Below are 17117 nucleotides of genomic sequence, written 5' to 3'. Positions count from 1 at the left end.
ATGTCCCCTGAAATGTTGCTAAATCATCAAAACATCATTACTTTCTTACTTTTACCTACCACAAGACAGTAAAGCGTTATGTGATGCAAACTAAATTGATAATGTACTTCATAAATACGTTTGTCTAGTACTCTGTACGACAATATAAGTACATTTGCAAAGGGGTACTTTGTACTGTACCTGAGGTACCAATGATGTCAGGTACTGGATTCTTCAAGAACAATATTGAGGTACTTTGGCCACCATTTTAACCAAGTCATAATTTTCCCTTGTAGGTAAGTTAATCGGCAGGTCCTTGTGAATCTCTGATGAGGGCGTCATCGACACCCCTATTATAGCCACCCCCACACATATGTAACAGTAGGACTCTGTACCACTCTGGCACACTAACAGCAGCAAACTTGGAATGTATATTGGCTTTTGAAGACTACGAACATCACGGAGTCTCAAATGGTGAAATACCTTGGATTTCGTTTTCTCTAATCTGGCATTAGGTGTTTCATTGCAACCTTGGAATAAAGCACACAGGACAATCAGTTTCATATTCATAGTATTATTTTATTTGATCTCGCCATGGTTATTGGAAATTACGTGCATCACATATCCTGAGCAGGAACTATACTTTCGCTGTCGTTGAAGTCTTGTTTTGAACCACGTTGTAGAGAGCTTTGAAGATACCAGCTGGGCGATGGCCTCGACGAACGTACAGCTGTCAAGACAAGTCGATTCGTGACGTTAGTCGTTGTGGCCGAAAATCATAACTTATAGAAATGCGCAAAATTCACACATCAAGAGAGACGATAACACCCACACAGGGTGTTTCACCTAAAGTGATAAAAAATTCAAACTGCGATGTACTCGTCGGAGGATTGTGGAACATTCGCCAATTACCTTCTGGAAACTTTCCGACCATTGAGGAAGACTTTCGAAATTTTTAATTGCGGGAAATTTATTTTTTCGATTGAACTTTGAAAATTACCTAGCGAACATCACTTTCTGTTCTTAGCATTCTTAGCTCCATTTTCCCTTCAGCCCATAAGGTCACCCGTACCTTCCCACGCAGTTCAACAAAAGCTGTGTTCCCCTCGTACACGGCTAGACATCCACCTGTGCCCCCGTTTTTTCACCACCAAATCTTTTGAACCCCAATTCTCCGAATGTCTCATTTACCCGTACACCTTCTCTTTCCTGATTCTTATGTGACGGTTGCTCACGTGATGCATTGTATTACTGTCTGGTTGTTTTGTGTTTACTTAGTTCTGGAAACCTGTTTTATTGTATCTGTTTACTTGGTATATATACTCGTGTCGCACTTCGTTGTGTAACCTGAAGAAGTGCAGTCTCTTGCACGAAAGTTCTTGTTCGAATAAATATTAGTTGCTCCTAACCGTTTTTCATGTTACGTGTGTGATTTTTTTTTTTTTTTTTTACAGAGATATGACGTCCTTCACGGACAACCGCAAACCCAACCAAAGCTATGCACAGTATCGCGACAGAAATAGTCGTAAAAAAAATAGTAAGAATTACGCCTCAACCCCGCGTGCTTGATGTTCGCGAAGAGAAGAGCGTGCGAAATGAGCTTCTAGAGGAGGAAGTGTCCCGGCCTTCATTTGTTTTGCCTTCTTTGTGATAAGACGTCGTCATCAGCACCAAAGTCAAAGCGGTGGAAAGAAAGGTAAAACAACAAGTGGAAACACTTCCTCCTCTCCCCCGCAGCTTCCGTGCGCTCTTCTTTGCGACAATCAAGCAGGTGGGGCTAAAGCGTAATTTTCACTAATTTTTTTAGGGGGCTTACATTGACAACCTTTTATGGAATGGGTATACCCGTGCCAAACCTCTGTGGCAAAGCCAGAAAGGAGGGGGGTTCGGGGGTTCAAAGCCCCACGAAATGGTACTTTTAACAGTGCATTTGGAACAGGGCAACGAGGGTGAAATAATCCTTCCCCATTTAAAGTTCCTACAGAACCCCTCCCAAAACATTTTTCCGGTTATGTTTTGCTTTGTTTGTCAGTATGTCGTGCTCGATGTTTTGTCGTTAAAGTTTCATTAGGGGTGGGAGGAGCAGTTTGCATGGTGTCTGCATCTGGTTTCCTGCAACTATTATTAGACATGTGAGTAGGACAGCCATTTGTTGAGGACATAACTTACCACGTAAAGGAGATTTCCTTTTGTATCCACCGGCAGAGGAATGTAGATGCCACAAGCGATCCTCACTAGAGTAGCCGCCGGACTCCCTCCATCGTAAAGCCGAACGCTCTCAGACGGGCACCGATATCCATCGGTAAGATTCAAGCGGAGAAACATCTAAGGAAAGAAGGAAGTCACTGAAAAGGTTAGCCAGCTGTATGACTCGAACCCACATCTTCTGAATTACAGTTCCAGGGCTCTTACCAATTGAGCTAAGCTAACACACCTCCTAGCGGCTTCCAAGGGCGCGTCATCTGAAGGGGGCAAACCAACCACTCTCTCACTCATCCCCCTTTCACTCTTAGATGTTTTCTCATTCATATGACGGGATCGACGCAAGCAGCATCTGTTGAACATGATGGCAATTGATGTTCTTAGGCTGGAACACGTAAAAAGGACCAATACATACAAAGCCTCTGTACATACCAACCTAACCTTTTCAGTGACTTCCTTCTTTCCTCATTAATTTCTTAGGCCCTTGAGGCTTTGTATGTATTGGTCCTTTTATGTGTTCCAGCCTCAGAACATCGCTTGCCATCATGTTCAACATCTAAGGGAGATGTTAAACGATGTGGGGATCATTTTCTTGAGCCTGAGGGAGAACACACATACAAACAGACAGGACGAGACACGAGAGCATCCACAAATTTCCACACAGAAAAAAAAAATGTATGCCCATGAACGGCGTATATCTACAGAATGGTGCACTGAAAAAGTAAGGACAAAGTACATACACGGGAGAGATGAAAATAACTTACAAAGAAATTCTGTCAAACAACGTCAATATCAAGAAGAAATGTGTAAAAATTAGGGACGTGCATACTGAATCCTTGAATCCTTGTGTCCTAGGCAGGGATTCGAGATTCGGGAATCCGAATCCCAGTGCCCAAAAACGGCGAATCGACTCTTTCGAATCCACCAATCACATTTGTTTGTTTCCTTTTAAAATTGGCGCCCTCCGGTGTCCACCTAAAGCCTCATTGGCCGAAGGATGTTTTCTTGTTTGTTTTGTGTACATTGCTCTGGACTGAAATAGTCCAGGCAGAAACTACTTACATTACAAGTTTAAAGGTAACATGGTTTTGCGTTTGATTGTTTCTTGTATAGTCGATGAGCAACAGGTTAAATAAATTACGTTTAAGAAGAACTATATATATGGGCATATTTTCTCCCGAAACTGAAGTAGTATTTAATTTGTTTTTCATTTGTATCATGTTCTCCTTCAAAATACTTTTCAGTAGGGTATTACACTAGTATTACACAGTATAACACTATTCATCGAGTATATAGGAGCCACAAAGTCTTGCGACTCAGAGTACTCTAACGAGTAGTTAGGTAAATCAAAGAGTGATATTAAACGGTAGGAACAACTTATTTATTTACACATGGTAAACAAGACTTTTCGTGCACGAAACTGCACTTCTTCAGGTTATAAGAACATAAACATGGTACAGGCACATATATACAGTTGAAGGGGGAGTTCTGGCATGAGAGGATAACAGGTTGATGGAAAGAATGCAAACACAGATAAAAATCACAGACATAAATCCAAAAGCACATATGTGCCTGTACCATGTTTATATTTTTGTAACCTGAAGAAGCGCAGTTTCGTGCACGAAAGTTTACCATGTGTAAATAAATAAGTTGTTCCTACCGTTTAATATCACTCTTTGAGTTGCCCACCGGCAACTTGACATCGCCTATTTTTTCTGCCTGAGTAGTTAGGTACGTAGGTGCTTTTATTAATTTCATAATATTTACACGTTTTTTTTTCAGGACCGCTAGGTGAACCTGTACATATACCTGTGTGTACTAGTACCTGTGTACCTGTGAGCACTGTGGGACTAGTCAGTCAGACGCATTCAGCAGTGCTCCTTCTGCTTCGAGTGGTAGATGATCGAAACACGGATACGACAAAGAGCACACAGGACTACTGCCGAGCTAACGACTTCTCAGCCATTATTCGCAGCACATTCTCGATTAAAACCTTTTTTATCTTATATGTCGAGGACTTAGACATTCCTCGAGGGCGTTATCTATTTTCACCGAGATACACTTCAGAACACGTAGAACATGACTGTAAGGTTGAACCCTATCGTTTTGACATGTCCGCTTTCAAAAACTTTTTTTTTTCTAAAACAGTCGAAGAATGGAATAGACTTCCACGCGACCTTGTTTCTTCTTCTTCTTCAAGTGCCATCTTTTGTGAAAAGTTATGCAGGTATATGTGTCAGAATGATTGAATTGCTGTCATTGTGTGGTTATTGAGTTATCTCCTCTACAAAAGGCCACTTAGGTGGAGCAGTAGGATATTTCTAATAAATAAATAAATAACATCGGTTAAATAGCGTTCTTTCTCCTCTCATCTTGTGTTCGTTCGTGTTCCGCTGATCAACCATTCAAGTGTGTACCAACTACCCCAGACAGATTGTACACTCTAAGAAAAAAAAAAAGGTGTGAAAAGGTGTTAACTTCTATAGTTACCACCTGGTCAGCACAGCTGCTGATAAAGGGTGCCAAATGGGTGGTAAAAGCAATTATCATATATCCAAATTTCTATAAAAAGGCGTACGCCCCCCTCGCTCACCGAACAAGAAGCGGTAACCCTACCATTCGTAGGTAGCAGGTAAAACTTTGTAACCTTTTAGGCTCAACATATGCGACAACTATTACTTCCTAAAAGGAGTAACTGCTCCGCCCTTTTTTCTAAGAGTGTACTGCCATGTTTGTACTTGGTGAAGTAGCCATCACGAAGTAATGATCTCTCATCCTTCTGGGATCTTTACATTTTTGGCGGTTAAAATTTCTCTCCATTGATGCTGCCTCGTGCAACGAAAGCGAAATGGACTTACCACATGAATGTGTTGTCCAGGTGGCGCAAACACGCACCAAGACACCCTCTTTTCTATTCGTAAGGAGGGGGTCAGCTCAATAACGCCGTATGGGTTCGTGAGTAAAATGTCACATGGCTCTGTGAAACCTGCGAAGTGAAAAGAAGGAGAAAAAAGGATACATATATAAACACTCATGTCTCGTTTATGTGGGATTAAGTTGAGCGAAACACCGACTGACAGTAAAAACAAAACAAAAAGAAGAAAAAAAACGCTATATAGGCACGGTCCCTTCACTATCACATGCGTGCCCGGCTTTGTGGAATTCCGTATCCGGACATAGACATACAGCGAAGGTGGTTCTCGATGTTCATAAAGTATTCTGACACCGTTGTCCAGACACGCCCAGCGACCGGGGTTACGCCCCTGCCGACTATGATCTTCAGCGGACTATTCCAGATTTTGTGCACAAGACGCCATTCTATTGCGTCACAGAGGAAACTTGCTTGTCCGGCACCGGCCGAATACATTGCACCGGCGAAAGCCGAAGAATTTGAGACTTGCATGCTGATTCTGAATGCTAGCGCAAATACCTCTTTGCCGAATGGCAGAACAATTGAGAAACCATACACAATGCTGAATAAAAAGTGTCACGCATACTGTCAAGACTATGCTTGATGAAAACTTAGCAAAGTCTTTGCTGCCTCTTTTAAATAGTACACCGTTAAAACAGAACTTCACCACGTAGCACGCTCCTAGCCATCGGTCATTCCGAATGATATCATTCTGTGCCGTTATTTGCTGAACATGGGAGGAGGCGCCTAACTGGGACATATTATGCTTGTCCCACATAGGCTCCTCACCCTGATTCGAACGAATCATGATACAGAATGATACCATTCGGGATGGTGGTTGGCTAGAAGCGTGCTATGTGGTGAAGTGTATGTAGAGAAGACATGGGCACGAACATCACAGGGCAGGTGAACATCTCGGCATGCGTAGCCAGAGCTCAATTACAGAGTACAATTCGCGATGTGAAATGAGTTCGCCGTTCTTAAAAAAATGAACTTCACCGCATAGCACGCTCCTAGCCAACCACCAACCCTAATGACATCGTTCTCGCCCCCGATTTGTTCAAAACAGGAGGCGTACGCCTTTTTTAGGACCAATTATGTACTGCAAAAGCGTAAAAAAGGCGTACGCCCCCATATTCAACAAATCGGGGGCGACAGCGATGACATTCATGATGACGGTTGGCTAGGAAAGCACCATGCGCTGAAGTCCATTTTAAGAGTGCGGTACCTTTCTGCCCAGGCAAAACGACAGTACACTGTAAATATAGAACTTCACTACATAGCACGATCCCAAACCATCACTTCAAATGATATCATTCTGTGTCCTGATTTGCTGAAAATGGGGGGAGGCGCCTATCTGGGACACATTATGCATGTCCCAGATATGCTCCTCCACCTGCTTTGAACGAATCATGACACAAAATGATATCATTCGAAATGGTGGTTGGCTAGGAGCGTACAAGATGGTGAAGTTCTATATTTACAGTGTATGCTGCGGCAAACTTATTTCACATCGTGAATTGAACTCTGTAACGTTGTTGCCTTTACGGGTTGCGCTTTTGACGCTCGCCCGAGATGTTCGAGAAGAAATACACTGCAGTGTGTCTCCAGAGCTATTCAACAGATTTCTCCATAAATTTAAAAACCCATTTGCCCGATCTTATAGTATCCTTGCCTGCCGCCTTCGTTTTTTTTTGTTTTTTTTTTATGGTTTTGGAAGTTATGAAAATGGATCCGCGTGCTCGAGCAGCTCGATTTTGTCGGACACGAGACATTCAATATTATTTTAATACATCACGTTCCCAATGGTGTCAGAGAGTGCTGGTGAATAAGACCATACCATGCGGAACAATCGCCGAACGCCGTGTCGTGTGAGGGCTTGTGACGATTGTCGTTAACGTCGACGTCGCCGCTTGGGATGACGAAATAGAAGACAAGAACGAAGACGACGACGAACTCAGGGTGGACGACGATCGTCTCTCTGGGCTGGTTGTATCTGGCACGTAGGTTGTTGTGGCGTTATTTTCAGATCCGCCCTCTCCACGCAAACTGCCGCCGATGTCAGCGTCTTCGTCGCCCCCTTCATCGTCTTGCGCCATGTTCGATCCCAGCACTGCACAAAACTCATCGAGTTATTGGTACCAGAGATCCGACTCCATTCCGAGGAATGGAGATTAGCTCTCTAACGGCCTTTGATCCTAATGAGTCAGATTGCAATATGTTTCGCACAGGACCCGGCTTTGTTGAATGCGCCATTGGAGTTGTGTATTATATCCCCTTTGCTTGTGGCTTTTGCATAGGAGAATCGGGCAGATGCTTAAAGATTAAGCTTCTAGAACATAACAGGAATGCTAATTCTGAATTGGTTGAACACTTGAGAAAAATGTCGCAGCTGTATACCGCTATTCGAAGAGACAGTTGTATTTTAAAAGGTGCTTCACCGGCTTGTGCAAGTTTGAGCTGACTTCAAGAAGATTAAATCCTGGGGCAACCGTGTTAGCGTTCCCTCTGTTTCCCCCTTTCCACCCATCAGTAGGTTATTGGTAGTGTAGGCGTTTTGTGTCATTAAAGGGTTCGCTGCGTTTTTGTTGTATGTTCGTTTTTGTTTCTTGTCTCAGGTTTTTCGTCATCGTCTCTGCAGATTACTTTTCAGAAGTAACCGAATTACGATTGCAAGCGTATGCTCACAAACATAACTCAAAGTTACAATTACAAAAATGATAAACCGAATTACAATTACAGTTCTTCTGAACTGCAATCGAGTTACATCGAGCTGCATGCAATTCGATACTTAATTTTAATGTTTTATAAATAAGTTTATTCCTCTTCCTTTGGCAGCATACTGGAATGGAAATATTTGTGAAAATATGCGGAAATATTTATTAAAAGGGCAACTTTTCAAGATTTACATGGTTTCAGTTGGAGCAGCCATTCTGTGCTGGGCAGTGTCGAATCATACAGACGCGCTTTTATAGGGATTCGAGGTTTTGTATTGTCTCAATGTCTCAAAAATGGATACTGTGTCGGCTTTACGGTACGGTCGCCTTCACATGAGCTTTTTCGGGGTTTTCCCTTCAACATTCCACTACAGCTCCTGGAGCACACACTCAACTCCGCGATCACCAGTCGTTTTCTTAGTTCTTCATTACAGTCTTGTGTTCAGAGGGGACAAGAGCAGTGGTTGTGCAGAGCTGTTGGTGGTTCTGTCGAGCCAGCTAGGACTTAGGCCATATACAACCATCATGAGATCCCCGCCTGCAAGTTTGAAGTGTTTGTTTGCGTCGATGCGTTTTAAAGTGAGTGGCAATCCAGTCCAGTTGCTCCAATACAACGTAGCAATATCTATAGCAATTTCTAACATCAATAATCCAGCCCCACACAGGAACATATGTGTCCTCGTATTTGAGCCAGCAAGCACTGCCTCTCTCTCTCTGTGTGCCCGTCCCCCACCTCACCTACTTGCCCTTCCCCTTTCCCTCTACTCCACCTCATCTCCACCAGCCGGTATTTTTTTTTTACTGTGAAAGGTGGCGACCCTACTTCCACTGTATAACGAGGATCCTGTAGGATGACGCATTCCTCTGTAAACGGACAGCTCTTTCTTGGACAACCCTCGGGTCACCTCATATACCACAGCTCGCGCGTTGGGTCACGCATATCGAGAAGCTGTTGAGTAGAGAGCTATATATAATTGACGTACCTGCTACAAAAAAGAGACAAATTGCAACCATCATGACGAATAGGGCCGACGCGCCCCCCATCACAGCCGCCGGCTTCCTGGTCGACCTGCGACAAGAAACCTTTGCTGAGACCTGGCATATATCATGCGTATACACGCAGCTGGTTCCCTTGAGGACAGCAACGCATGTGTCCCCACACAACACAACACAATTGCATAAAATACAGGGTGTCCCAGAAAACGTGTCATTGAATTATAATAAAAAAATACCACACCACCTAGAATCATGCGGTCTACAGGTATTTGTTCTTACTAGGTGTTTGCCACCTCCTGATGTGAATGCCGTGTAAGGTAAGTTTGATTACGTAAGTTTTTGCGAACTGAAGTCTGAAATTTGCCATGTCAAAGGTGACTTTTTTTACCTCACCAATGTGAAGAACGTGTCTCTAATTTACTCAAATTAATGATAATTAACAGGGATATTCAGAGGCTATCCCATCAGAAAAAATAGCCGAACATCATGCTCTACGGAGGTAGCACACGACAAATTTTTCAGCGCAATCCTTGTCAGTCCGACGAAAGGAGGTTGGAAACCCAGCCCACCCCGGCATCGCAGAAAGAGATAACGCAGGCATGGCTTATCGCGTCGGACTTTCGCGGTGATAATGCTTTCCCTCTCCCAATTTTAGGAACTGTTACTTTTTCTACTATCACTCTGTGGGCTGGCTTTGGAACCTCCTTTCGTCGGACCGTGAGCGATTGCGCTCAAAAAGTCATCGCGCGTTATGGTCAGGTGCTCCGAAAAGCATGATATTCGGCTATCTGTCAGTTATCATGAACTTTAGTGAATTGGGCACGCTCTTCACATTTCGTTCACATCGTTCCATGAGTATCTGTTTCTCTGCGTGCAGCCACAGAAGCCGTCTTAATCTGCAATTTTGGATTTCAAACACGTCTAGTGTCATTTACTTGTTTCTTTAATGGCTTTTCATTATAATTCACTGGCTTGCACTGTGGCGTTGAGGAGTGCTCAGTCACCCTCCCAGGTGTATATCGCTCGCTGAGCGACCCCTGGTTTGCGAATTCCGAACGATGCGCAGCTACCCAGAGCGGACGAGCCGCAAACACGGCGAAACACATGTCCTCTGGTGCTTCCGCATCGTTCCATGGGTATCTGTTTCTCTGCGTGCAGCCATAGAAGCCATCTTAATCTGCAATTTTGAATTTCAAACACGTCTAGTGTCATTTACTTGTTTCTTTAATGGCTTTTTCCCCTCATTATACAGCATCATCTGCCTACAGAAACCAACGAACGCTGTGTATACTTACTGCGCAGCTAAAGGCATGCCTAATAGAGGAAAACATACTGTCTGGACTGCAATGAAAAGTTTCAAGACACTCACCTCTACCTTCTTTAAGAACCGCAGGAGGAGGACACGCTTCTGCACGGGAGGGTCAAACATCGCAACGTAAATTCACGAAGGTGGATGAACAATGCGGGCAAACGTACATTTCAGCTGACACTGAGTGAAAAAGCAGCAAGAACAACAGAGACGAGAGGCGATCTCTCGTCTTTCTCCTTCTTGCTCCCCGTTCACTCAGTATGAATCGTCACCAACTACCAGCCTGCATACCTTGGTCGTTTCTGCTCAGCAACAATATGATAACAGTTGTGGTCAGTATGTGGACAAGTTTTGCCCAACTGAGCTTTCTCTGACATACGCCGACATTTCAATACTAATAACTAACCGCTCCTCGTAGAAGACGCCGTGTCCACGCGACTTGTACCCTAACTCAAGTTACTGGTGTCCTGGGCCAGGTTCCTATACATACCTTGGATTCAGCAGACGGATCCACCAAGTCCGGCCGGCCTCCCCAACGTGTGGCCGAGCAACAACAACAACTTTATTTTGAGATGATGAATGGAGAGTTTTCATCGCCGGGGCGATATACTCTACCCCATTGCTGGTGGTGATGTGGGGAATTGGGATGATGATAATGATGATTCGAGCTTCTTTTTTTTTTTCTTGCGCATCGACAACAAAGGTCATAATGCGCCAAAACATTATTTGGCAGTGATGTGACTAGTTAAAATTAAATATAACTAGTGAGGAAACATATTAAGCTGTCTACAACTGCAATTCTGAAACTACAGAACGTTTAAGATTCCAATATCTGTCAAGAAGTTAAAAACTCTGCGAAAGTGGATGATCGCCTCATCACCAAGCAATAGGGCTGGGTGATGAGGTAAATAATGTGAATAGAACTGTCTAAAATGGTGTCGACGATGGGCCTCATAGTGAGGATATGAAAATAGTGTATGTACGACAGAGAAGTTCACCACAGTGCTCACACTGAGGTGGCTCCTCTCCGCGAAGTAAAAGCCCATGAGTGATGAATGTATGTAGTGAAGTTTCCCTTATGATGAGGAAGGAGGTGATTGCAACTGGGCAACAACAAACAACATTTATGCACAGGAAAAACAGAGAATACAACATGAGGATGAGAATGAGCATTGAACCGGCTTCTCCGACGAAGTCCAAGCGCAAGCTGCCCGCTGCCGACCTTGGGTCCGCCTTATAAAGGGTGGACGCTCGCAGCCGTCTGCCCGGAACCCTTTGTTCCCGCTGGTTGTCTGCAGCAGGTGTACTTTGCCAAGGACACAATCCTTTTTGGGGATGGGATGCCACAACGGTTAATCCACCGTCTAGACACTTCTTTTTCCGTCTGCTGTCGTCCGGTGACATCCCGTATTTCCATGTTCCTTGGCCGCCTCACTATTTTAGCACACTTCAAATTCTGACACCTCCCTGCCAAGAATGTCACTAGACACTTGATGTCGCGGGACATTAAAAATCCACAAAAATCCAGAATTTGTCACACTTCACCGCTTGCAACGTCTGTCGCAGCGGAGCCACATTCACAGCACACACAGGATAGGACCCAGTCCAGTACGTTCTAAGGCCCACCAGGCCATTTCACAGACTATTTGCTATACCGGCAATTTACCATTATATACAACAATGTATGTGCCCTCTAAGTTGGCCCAATCGCTCCTTCGGAAGTAGCGTTTAACCTGGACAATGCATCGGCACACTTATTCAATTTGCCCCGAATATGTATGATCTCAATATCGTATTTTTGCAAGGCAAGCGCCCAACGTGTTAAACGTGCACTCGAGGATGCTGAGCCACACAGATACGTGAGAGGGTTGTGGTCAGTTAATACCTTGGTTTTGGCCCCAAACAACCACGTATCCAGACGACTTAATGCCCACACGATCGCATACGCTTCACGTTCTATCGTCGACCATCGTGATTGTGTCGGCGTGAGCTTTTTGCTGAGAAATGCGATCGGCACATCTTTGCTGTCTACTGTCTGGGAGAGACACGCCCCGACAGCTCGCTCAGACGCATCGGTGGCTAGTACATACCCCCTGTTTGGGTCGGGTGCCGCCAGCTTCGGGACCGTCGCGAGCGCCATTTTCATTTTGCGGAACGCGTTGTCCGCTTCCATGTCCCAAGGTATATTATTCGGCACCCTTTTGTTAGTCAGATTCGTAAGTGGTCGAACCACTTCTGAGTAGTGAGGGATGTAGTCCCGATAGTAGTTGCATAACCCGAGGGCACTGCGCAATTCCGTTTTAGTCTTAGGCGGCTCTAGATTCAGTATTGCCTTTACTCTCTCCGGATCCGGTGAGTGCGTGCCCGATCCTACAACATGTCCGAGGTATTTAACACTCGGTTGAGCAAAGTTGCACTTCGACGGATTAATCACCAACCCGACCTCCGCAATTGTCTCTAGAACGTTTTCGAGGTGCTCGAGGTGTGCCTCCCAGGTTTCCGAATACACGGCCACATCGTCAATATAGGCCGTTGCATAACCCCTATGTTTCCGGAGGACTTCGTTCATGACGCGCTGAAACGTCGCCGCGGAGTTCCTCAACCCATATGGCATGACCTTCCAGGCATAGAGACCGCGCGGGGACGCAAAAGCCGACAGTCTCTGAGATTCCTTATCAAGTGCGATCTGCCAGTACCCACGCGTTAGATCCAGAGTGGTGATGTAACGCGCTTTAGCTACCTCGTACAATAGTTCAGTGGTGTTCTCCATGGGAAAACTATCAGGTTCCGTGAATGTGTTCAATTGCCTATAATCGATACACATTCGGACGGACCCATCCCGTTTCGCGACGCATACTATAGGATGCGCGTATACACTCTCTGTTGGGTATATGAAGTCCCACTCGAGAAGTTGCTCTATCTGCCGCTCCACTTCGTCTCTAAGCGCGATAGGCACCTTGTACGGATACGTAGGCTTAGGTTTCTGGCCAGGCATCAAAGTTATCTTATGCGAACCCACCCTGCATCTGCCCGGTTTCTCTGAGAAACATTGGGCGAACTTCCCGACAACCTGTCTTAACCTTTCGCTCTGATTGGGGTTGAGATGCGCACTCTCAATGTTTTTCACATCTATGCCTACCTTCGTCTGTTTCACATTCGGGGTGCTTAATACTTCTCCGAACTCATCGTCGTTGTCGAATATCACCCCGACACTGTTGATCCTAGCATAATAGCGTCTAAGCCTATTCGCGTGTACCCATTTCTCAGTACCATCCCGTTGCTGAATAACATAACTGTTTTCGCGACGTCTTTCTTTCACTTTCATCGGCCCGAGCCATTTCGGCGTCATTTTTCCAGTGAGCCCTGTCTCTAGGATAAGTACTTCATCCCCGACCTCGAACGTTTTATCTTTAGTCCTGAGGTTGTACCGTTCTGCGTATTGTCTTTGCACCCGTTCCGACCTTTCGTCTACGACACGCGCGGCTTCTACCATTCTGTCCCGCAATTCCCTTAGGTATTGTGTGGGCGACGTGTTTAGACCGTCCGGCGGCGTCCACTGCCCTGTCCATGATTTCTGTAAGATGCTTAATGGGCCATTTGGGCTCCGTCCGTACATCAGTTCAAAGGGAGACATTCCCGTTACGTCATGTGGTACCTCACGGTAGGCCCATAATAGGCAAGGTATGTAGCGATCCCATTCTCTTTTATGGGTGGCAATCACATGTCTTAGCATTGACTTAAACGTGCCGTTCCAGCGCTCAACGATCCCGTTGCTTTGAGGGTGTTCGGGCGTGGAGAACCGTACTTCTATGCCTAGACATTTGTGGAGTTCCACGGTCACTTTCGCTACGAAGTTTGTACCTTGATCTGAGCATATCATCTCAGGAGTTCCATATCGCGCGAAGATATCTACGAGTGCCTGACAGGTCATTTTCGCCGTAAGCGTCCGTAGCGGTACGACCTCAGCCCAGCGTGTACACAGGTCAACTACACAAAGAGCATAGCGATGGCCTCGTGAGGAAGGAGGTTCTAATGGCCCAATACAATCCATGTAGACTATCTGAAAGGGCACTTGCGGCCTCGTTAGCGGTGTGATTGGGACTCGATCATTTGCTCTCGGAATGGATGACACCTGACAGGAATGACAACTCTGGCAATAGGATTTTATGTCAGCTGTCATTGAAGGCCAATAAAACCCGCATCGAATGCGCTGTTTCGTTTTTCTTTCTGCAAAATGCCCTCCGCATGGCATGTCATGCGCAAGGCGCAGCACCTCCTCCCTTCGTGACTTGGGGAGTACTAGCTGTTTCTCCTTCCGGCCATTAATTTCATCTACGTGGAACAGTAGATCGTCCTCGATCACTATTCCATGGGTCCCGACTTTTCCCTGTGCCCAGACGTCCGCTAATGTGGGGTCGCTCTTTTGCTCTGTCCTAAAATCGGAGCGTGCTTGCCCTACATCCTTACTTTCTTCAGCTTCGACTGTCACAACGGCAACTGTACCTGCCTCGTCCTCATATTCCTCTTCCAGTTCTATGCAGTCAACGACATTGGGTTCTCTCACGCACTCCGCCTCTGCTTCCTGTTCCAGGTTTACAATTTCTTGCGCGTCGCTTTCTTGTTCTTTCTCTAGTTTACTGAGCTCTCCATAGTCCTCGGGGGTTAACAGCGCGCCGACACCTTTTGTCAACTGCTCAGTAACCGCACATAGCGTGATCACTTGTTGGTTCACGTTTCCCTGCCTTCCCATTAGACTGAGTGGGACATACACCAAATCTGCCGTGATCGCAGGACCGAATGCGCCCCTCAACTTGACCGTGCCACTACTGTCTGATACATAATCCTCTGGGAGGTGGTCCGGCCTGATCACCGTAATATCCGCGCCCGAGTCTATCCGCGCCTCGATAGCATTGTTGCCAATCGCAAGGTGTACAACCTTTGTTTCTGTCCTGTTACTCGCGTAATCTGGTTCTGTCGGAGTTAACCACGATACCCTAGCGACGAGCTTCGACGCATCTTCCTTGATTTCTGCTGCCCTTTCATGCGCTTTCCTACGCTTCGGCTGCGGGCAGTCCCTCATCATGTGACCCACACCGCCACAATTGAAACATTTCACAGGTTTCCGGTCTCCTTTGTTCGGTTTGTTCACCGCAGTGCTAGCTGGATTCATTTCTCGCTCACTTACACTCTTAACTGGCGCCGCATTTTCTCGCTTTGATGCCCTATGGCTCAGACGGCTCTCTTCATAGTTTTCCGCGAGTTCTGCGATTTCTTTAGGTCTTAGCCAAGAGTTAGTTTCGTTTTGGACAATGTAACTACGCATGTCATCTGACATTACTTGTTTCATTCTGTCTGCAGTGACTAACTGTTTCAGGTCGCCCATTGTTTCTATTTGTCGGCTCTGTACATAATATGCGAAAAACGTCTCTAGTGTCGTCGCAAATTGGTTCCATGACTCTCCGTCGCTCTTCCTAGCCGTGTTGAAACGCCTCTTATACTCATTCGCTGTCAGTTTGAGCTCTTTCAAGACAACCTCCTTTAGCTCCCTATAAAGCATTATGCTTCCATCCGACTGACTAGCGACAAACGTTCTAACTTTCTCATTGAGAAAAGGTAAGATGATCGTACCTCGAACCGCCTCAGGAATTTGGAGTGCCTCGAACAACGTATCTGCGTTCTTAAACCATGCGGGCACCATGGCGTCGGACGTCGGCATGGGCGCCAATGCGGCACGCAGTTCCTTCGCGTATTCCCCTAGCCGCGTCCCGTTCGTGCGTACGTCAGCCACGTCACCCGCTTGCACTCGCGCTAACTTTAGCTTCTCCAGCTCGATTTGAAGCTGCAACGCATGGAGTTCCATTTCTTTCTCCTTTATCCTGACATCCGTTTCTTTTTGACCACTTTTAGTCCCACTTTCGTCTACAACAACTTCTGCGGGAGTCTGGACCTTTTTATCCCCTGACCTTGTTGTTACAGACATGGTGGACCTCAGAGAAAACGGAACCGAGTCCTACCTGCTTTGTTGTCTTCCGTGACGTGTTGTGCCTGGTGACCGTGGTCCTCGGAGCCTCCCACTTAGGTGCCACTCCGTCTCACTGTAGCTCTTGAAGCCTCCCACTTAGGTGCCGCTTCCCAGCCGCAGCTCACGTAAGACCTCCCACTTAGGTGCCGTCTTACACAACTTTCTCCTTCGAAGCTTCCAGCACAGATGCCGCTCCGAAGATGCTGTTCCTTCGAGCCGTAGCTCCCAAAGCTTCTCACAAAGATGTTGCTTTGACTCGTCCTCTCTCCCGCTGTACCGTCCGCTTCCGTGCTGCACGTGTCTGCGCCGCCGATGATGGTGAATGTTGCAATCCTGTCGACTGCGCCAGTGAAGTTTCCCTTATGATGAGGAAGGAGGTGATTGCAACTGGGCAACAACAAACAACATTTATGCACAGGAAAAACAGAGAATACAACATGAGGATGAGAATGAGCATTGAACCGGCTTCTCCGACGAAGTCCAAGCGCAAGCTGCCCGCTGCCGACCTTGGGTCCGCCTTATAAAGGGTGGACGCTCGCAGCCGTCTGCCCGGAACCCTTTGTTCCCGCTGGTTGTCTGCAGCAGGTGTACTTTGCCAAGGACACAATCCTTTTTGGGGATGGGATGCCACAACGGTTAATCCACCGTCTAGACACTTCTTTTTCCGTCTGCTGTCGTCCGGTGACATCCCGTATTTCCATGTTCCTTGGCCGCCTCACTATTTTAGCACACTTCAAATTCTGACATATGTCCTGTGCGTAGCCTTGATAGTACGAAACTCAGCAGACGATTTTGAGCCCTCTTCTTGTCTTTTGATGGTCGGTTTAATCAGAATTGGGGAATTCGGTTTAACGGGAGAGTTGGGGTGGTGATATGTGGCCAAGCATGTTCAACTGTAAGTATGGGAACATCGATACTTCGCTATTTGCGGTATCTCTGTGCCGTCTCCGAACCACGACCTACTAGATTATAACGACCATG

General features: G+C 46.0%; 1 protein-coding gene across 4 annotated transcripts in view; it reads right to left on the bottom strand.

Annotated features, from left to right (window-relative positions):
* Nucleotides 1-543: 543 nt before the first annotated feature.
* The window catches only part of LOC135366433 (uncharacterized), a 28793-nt gene continuing 12219 nt past the window's right edge, over nucleotides 544-17117 (bottom strand). For 2 of the 4 annotated variants that reach the window (XM_064599134.1, XM_064599135.1), the window contains exons 6-12: nucleotides 10175-10213; nucleotides 10101-10119; nucleotides 8793-8878; nucleotides 6933-7205; nucleotides 5040-5167; nucleotides 2149-2304; nucleotides 544-709 (exon numbers count right to left, since the gene is read on the bottom strand). In XM_064599134.1, the coding sequence (XP_064455204.1) occupies nucleotides 617-709; nucleotides 2149-2304; nucleotides 5040-5167; nucleotides 6933-7205; nucleotides 8793-8878; nucleotides 10101-10119; nucleotides 10175-10213 (794 nt within the window). In that variant the 3' untranslated portion in view covers nucleotides 544-616. Of the gene's footprint in view, nucleotides 710-2148; nucleotides 2305-5039; nucleotides 5168-6932; nucleotides 7206-8792; nucleotides 8879-10077; nucleotides 10120-10174; nucleotides 17030-17117 lie in introns of those variants that run through there. The other 2 variants (XR_010414155.1, XR_010414154.1) reach the window with 1 other exon arrangement.

This window comes from Ornithodoros turicata, chromosome 8 (assembly GCF_037126465.1).
Source record: "Ornithodoros turicata isolate Travis chromosome 8, ASM3712646v1, whole genome shotgun sequence".
In the NCBI taxonomy this organism is placed as follows: domain Eukaryota; kingdom Metazoa; phylum Arthropoda; class Arachnida; order Ixodida; family Argasidae; genus Ornithodoros; species Ornithodoros turicata.
Note: the sequence above shows the minus strand (reverse complement) of the source record. Positions and strands in the feature narration are given on the sequence as shown.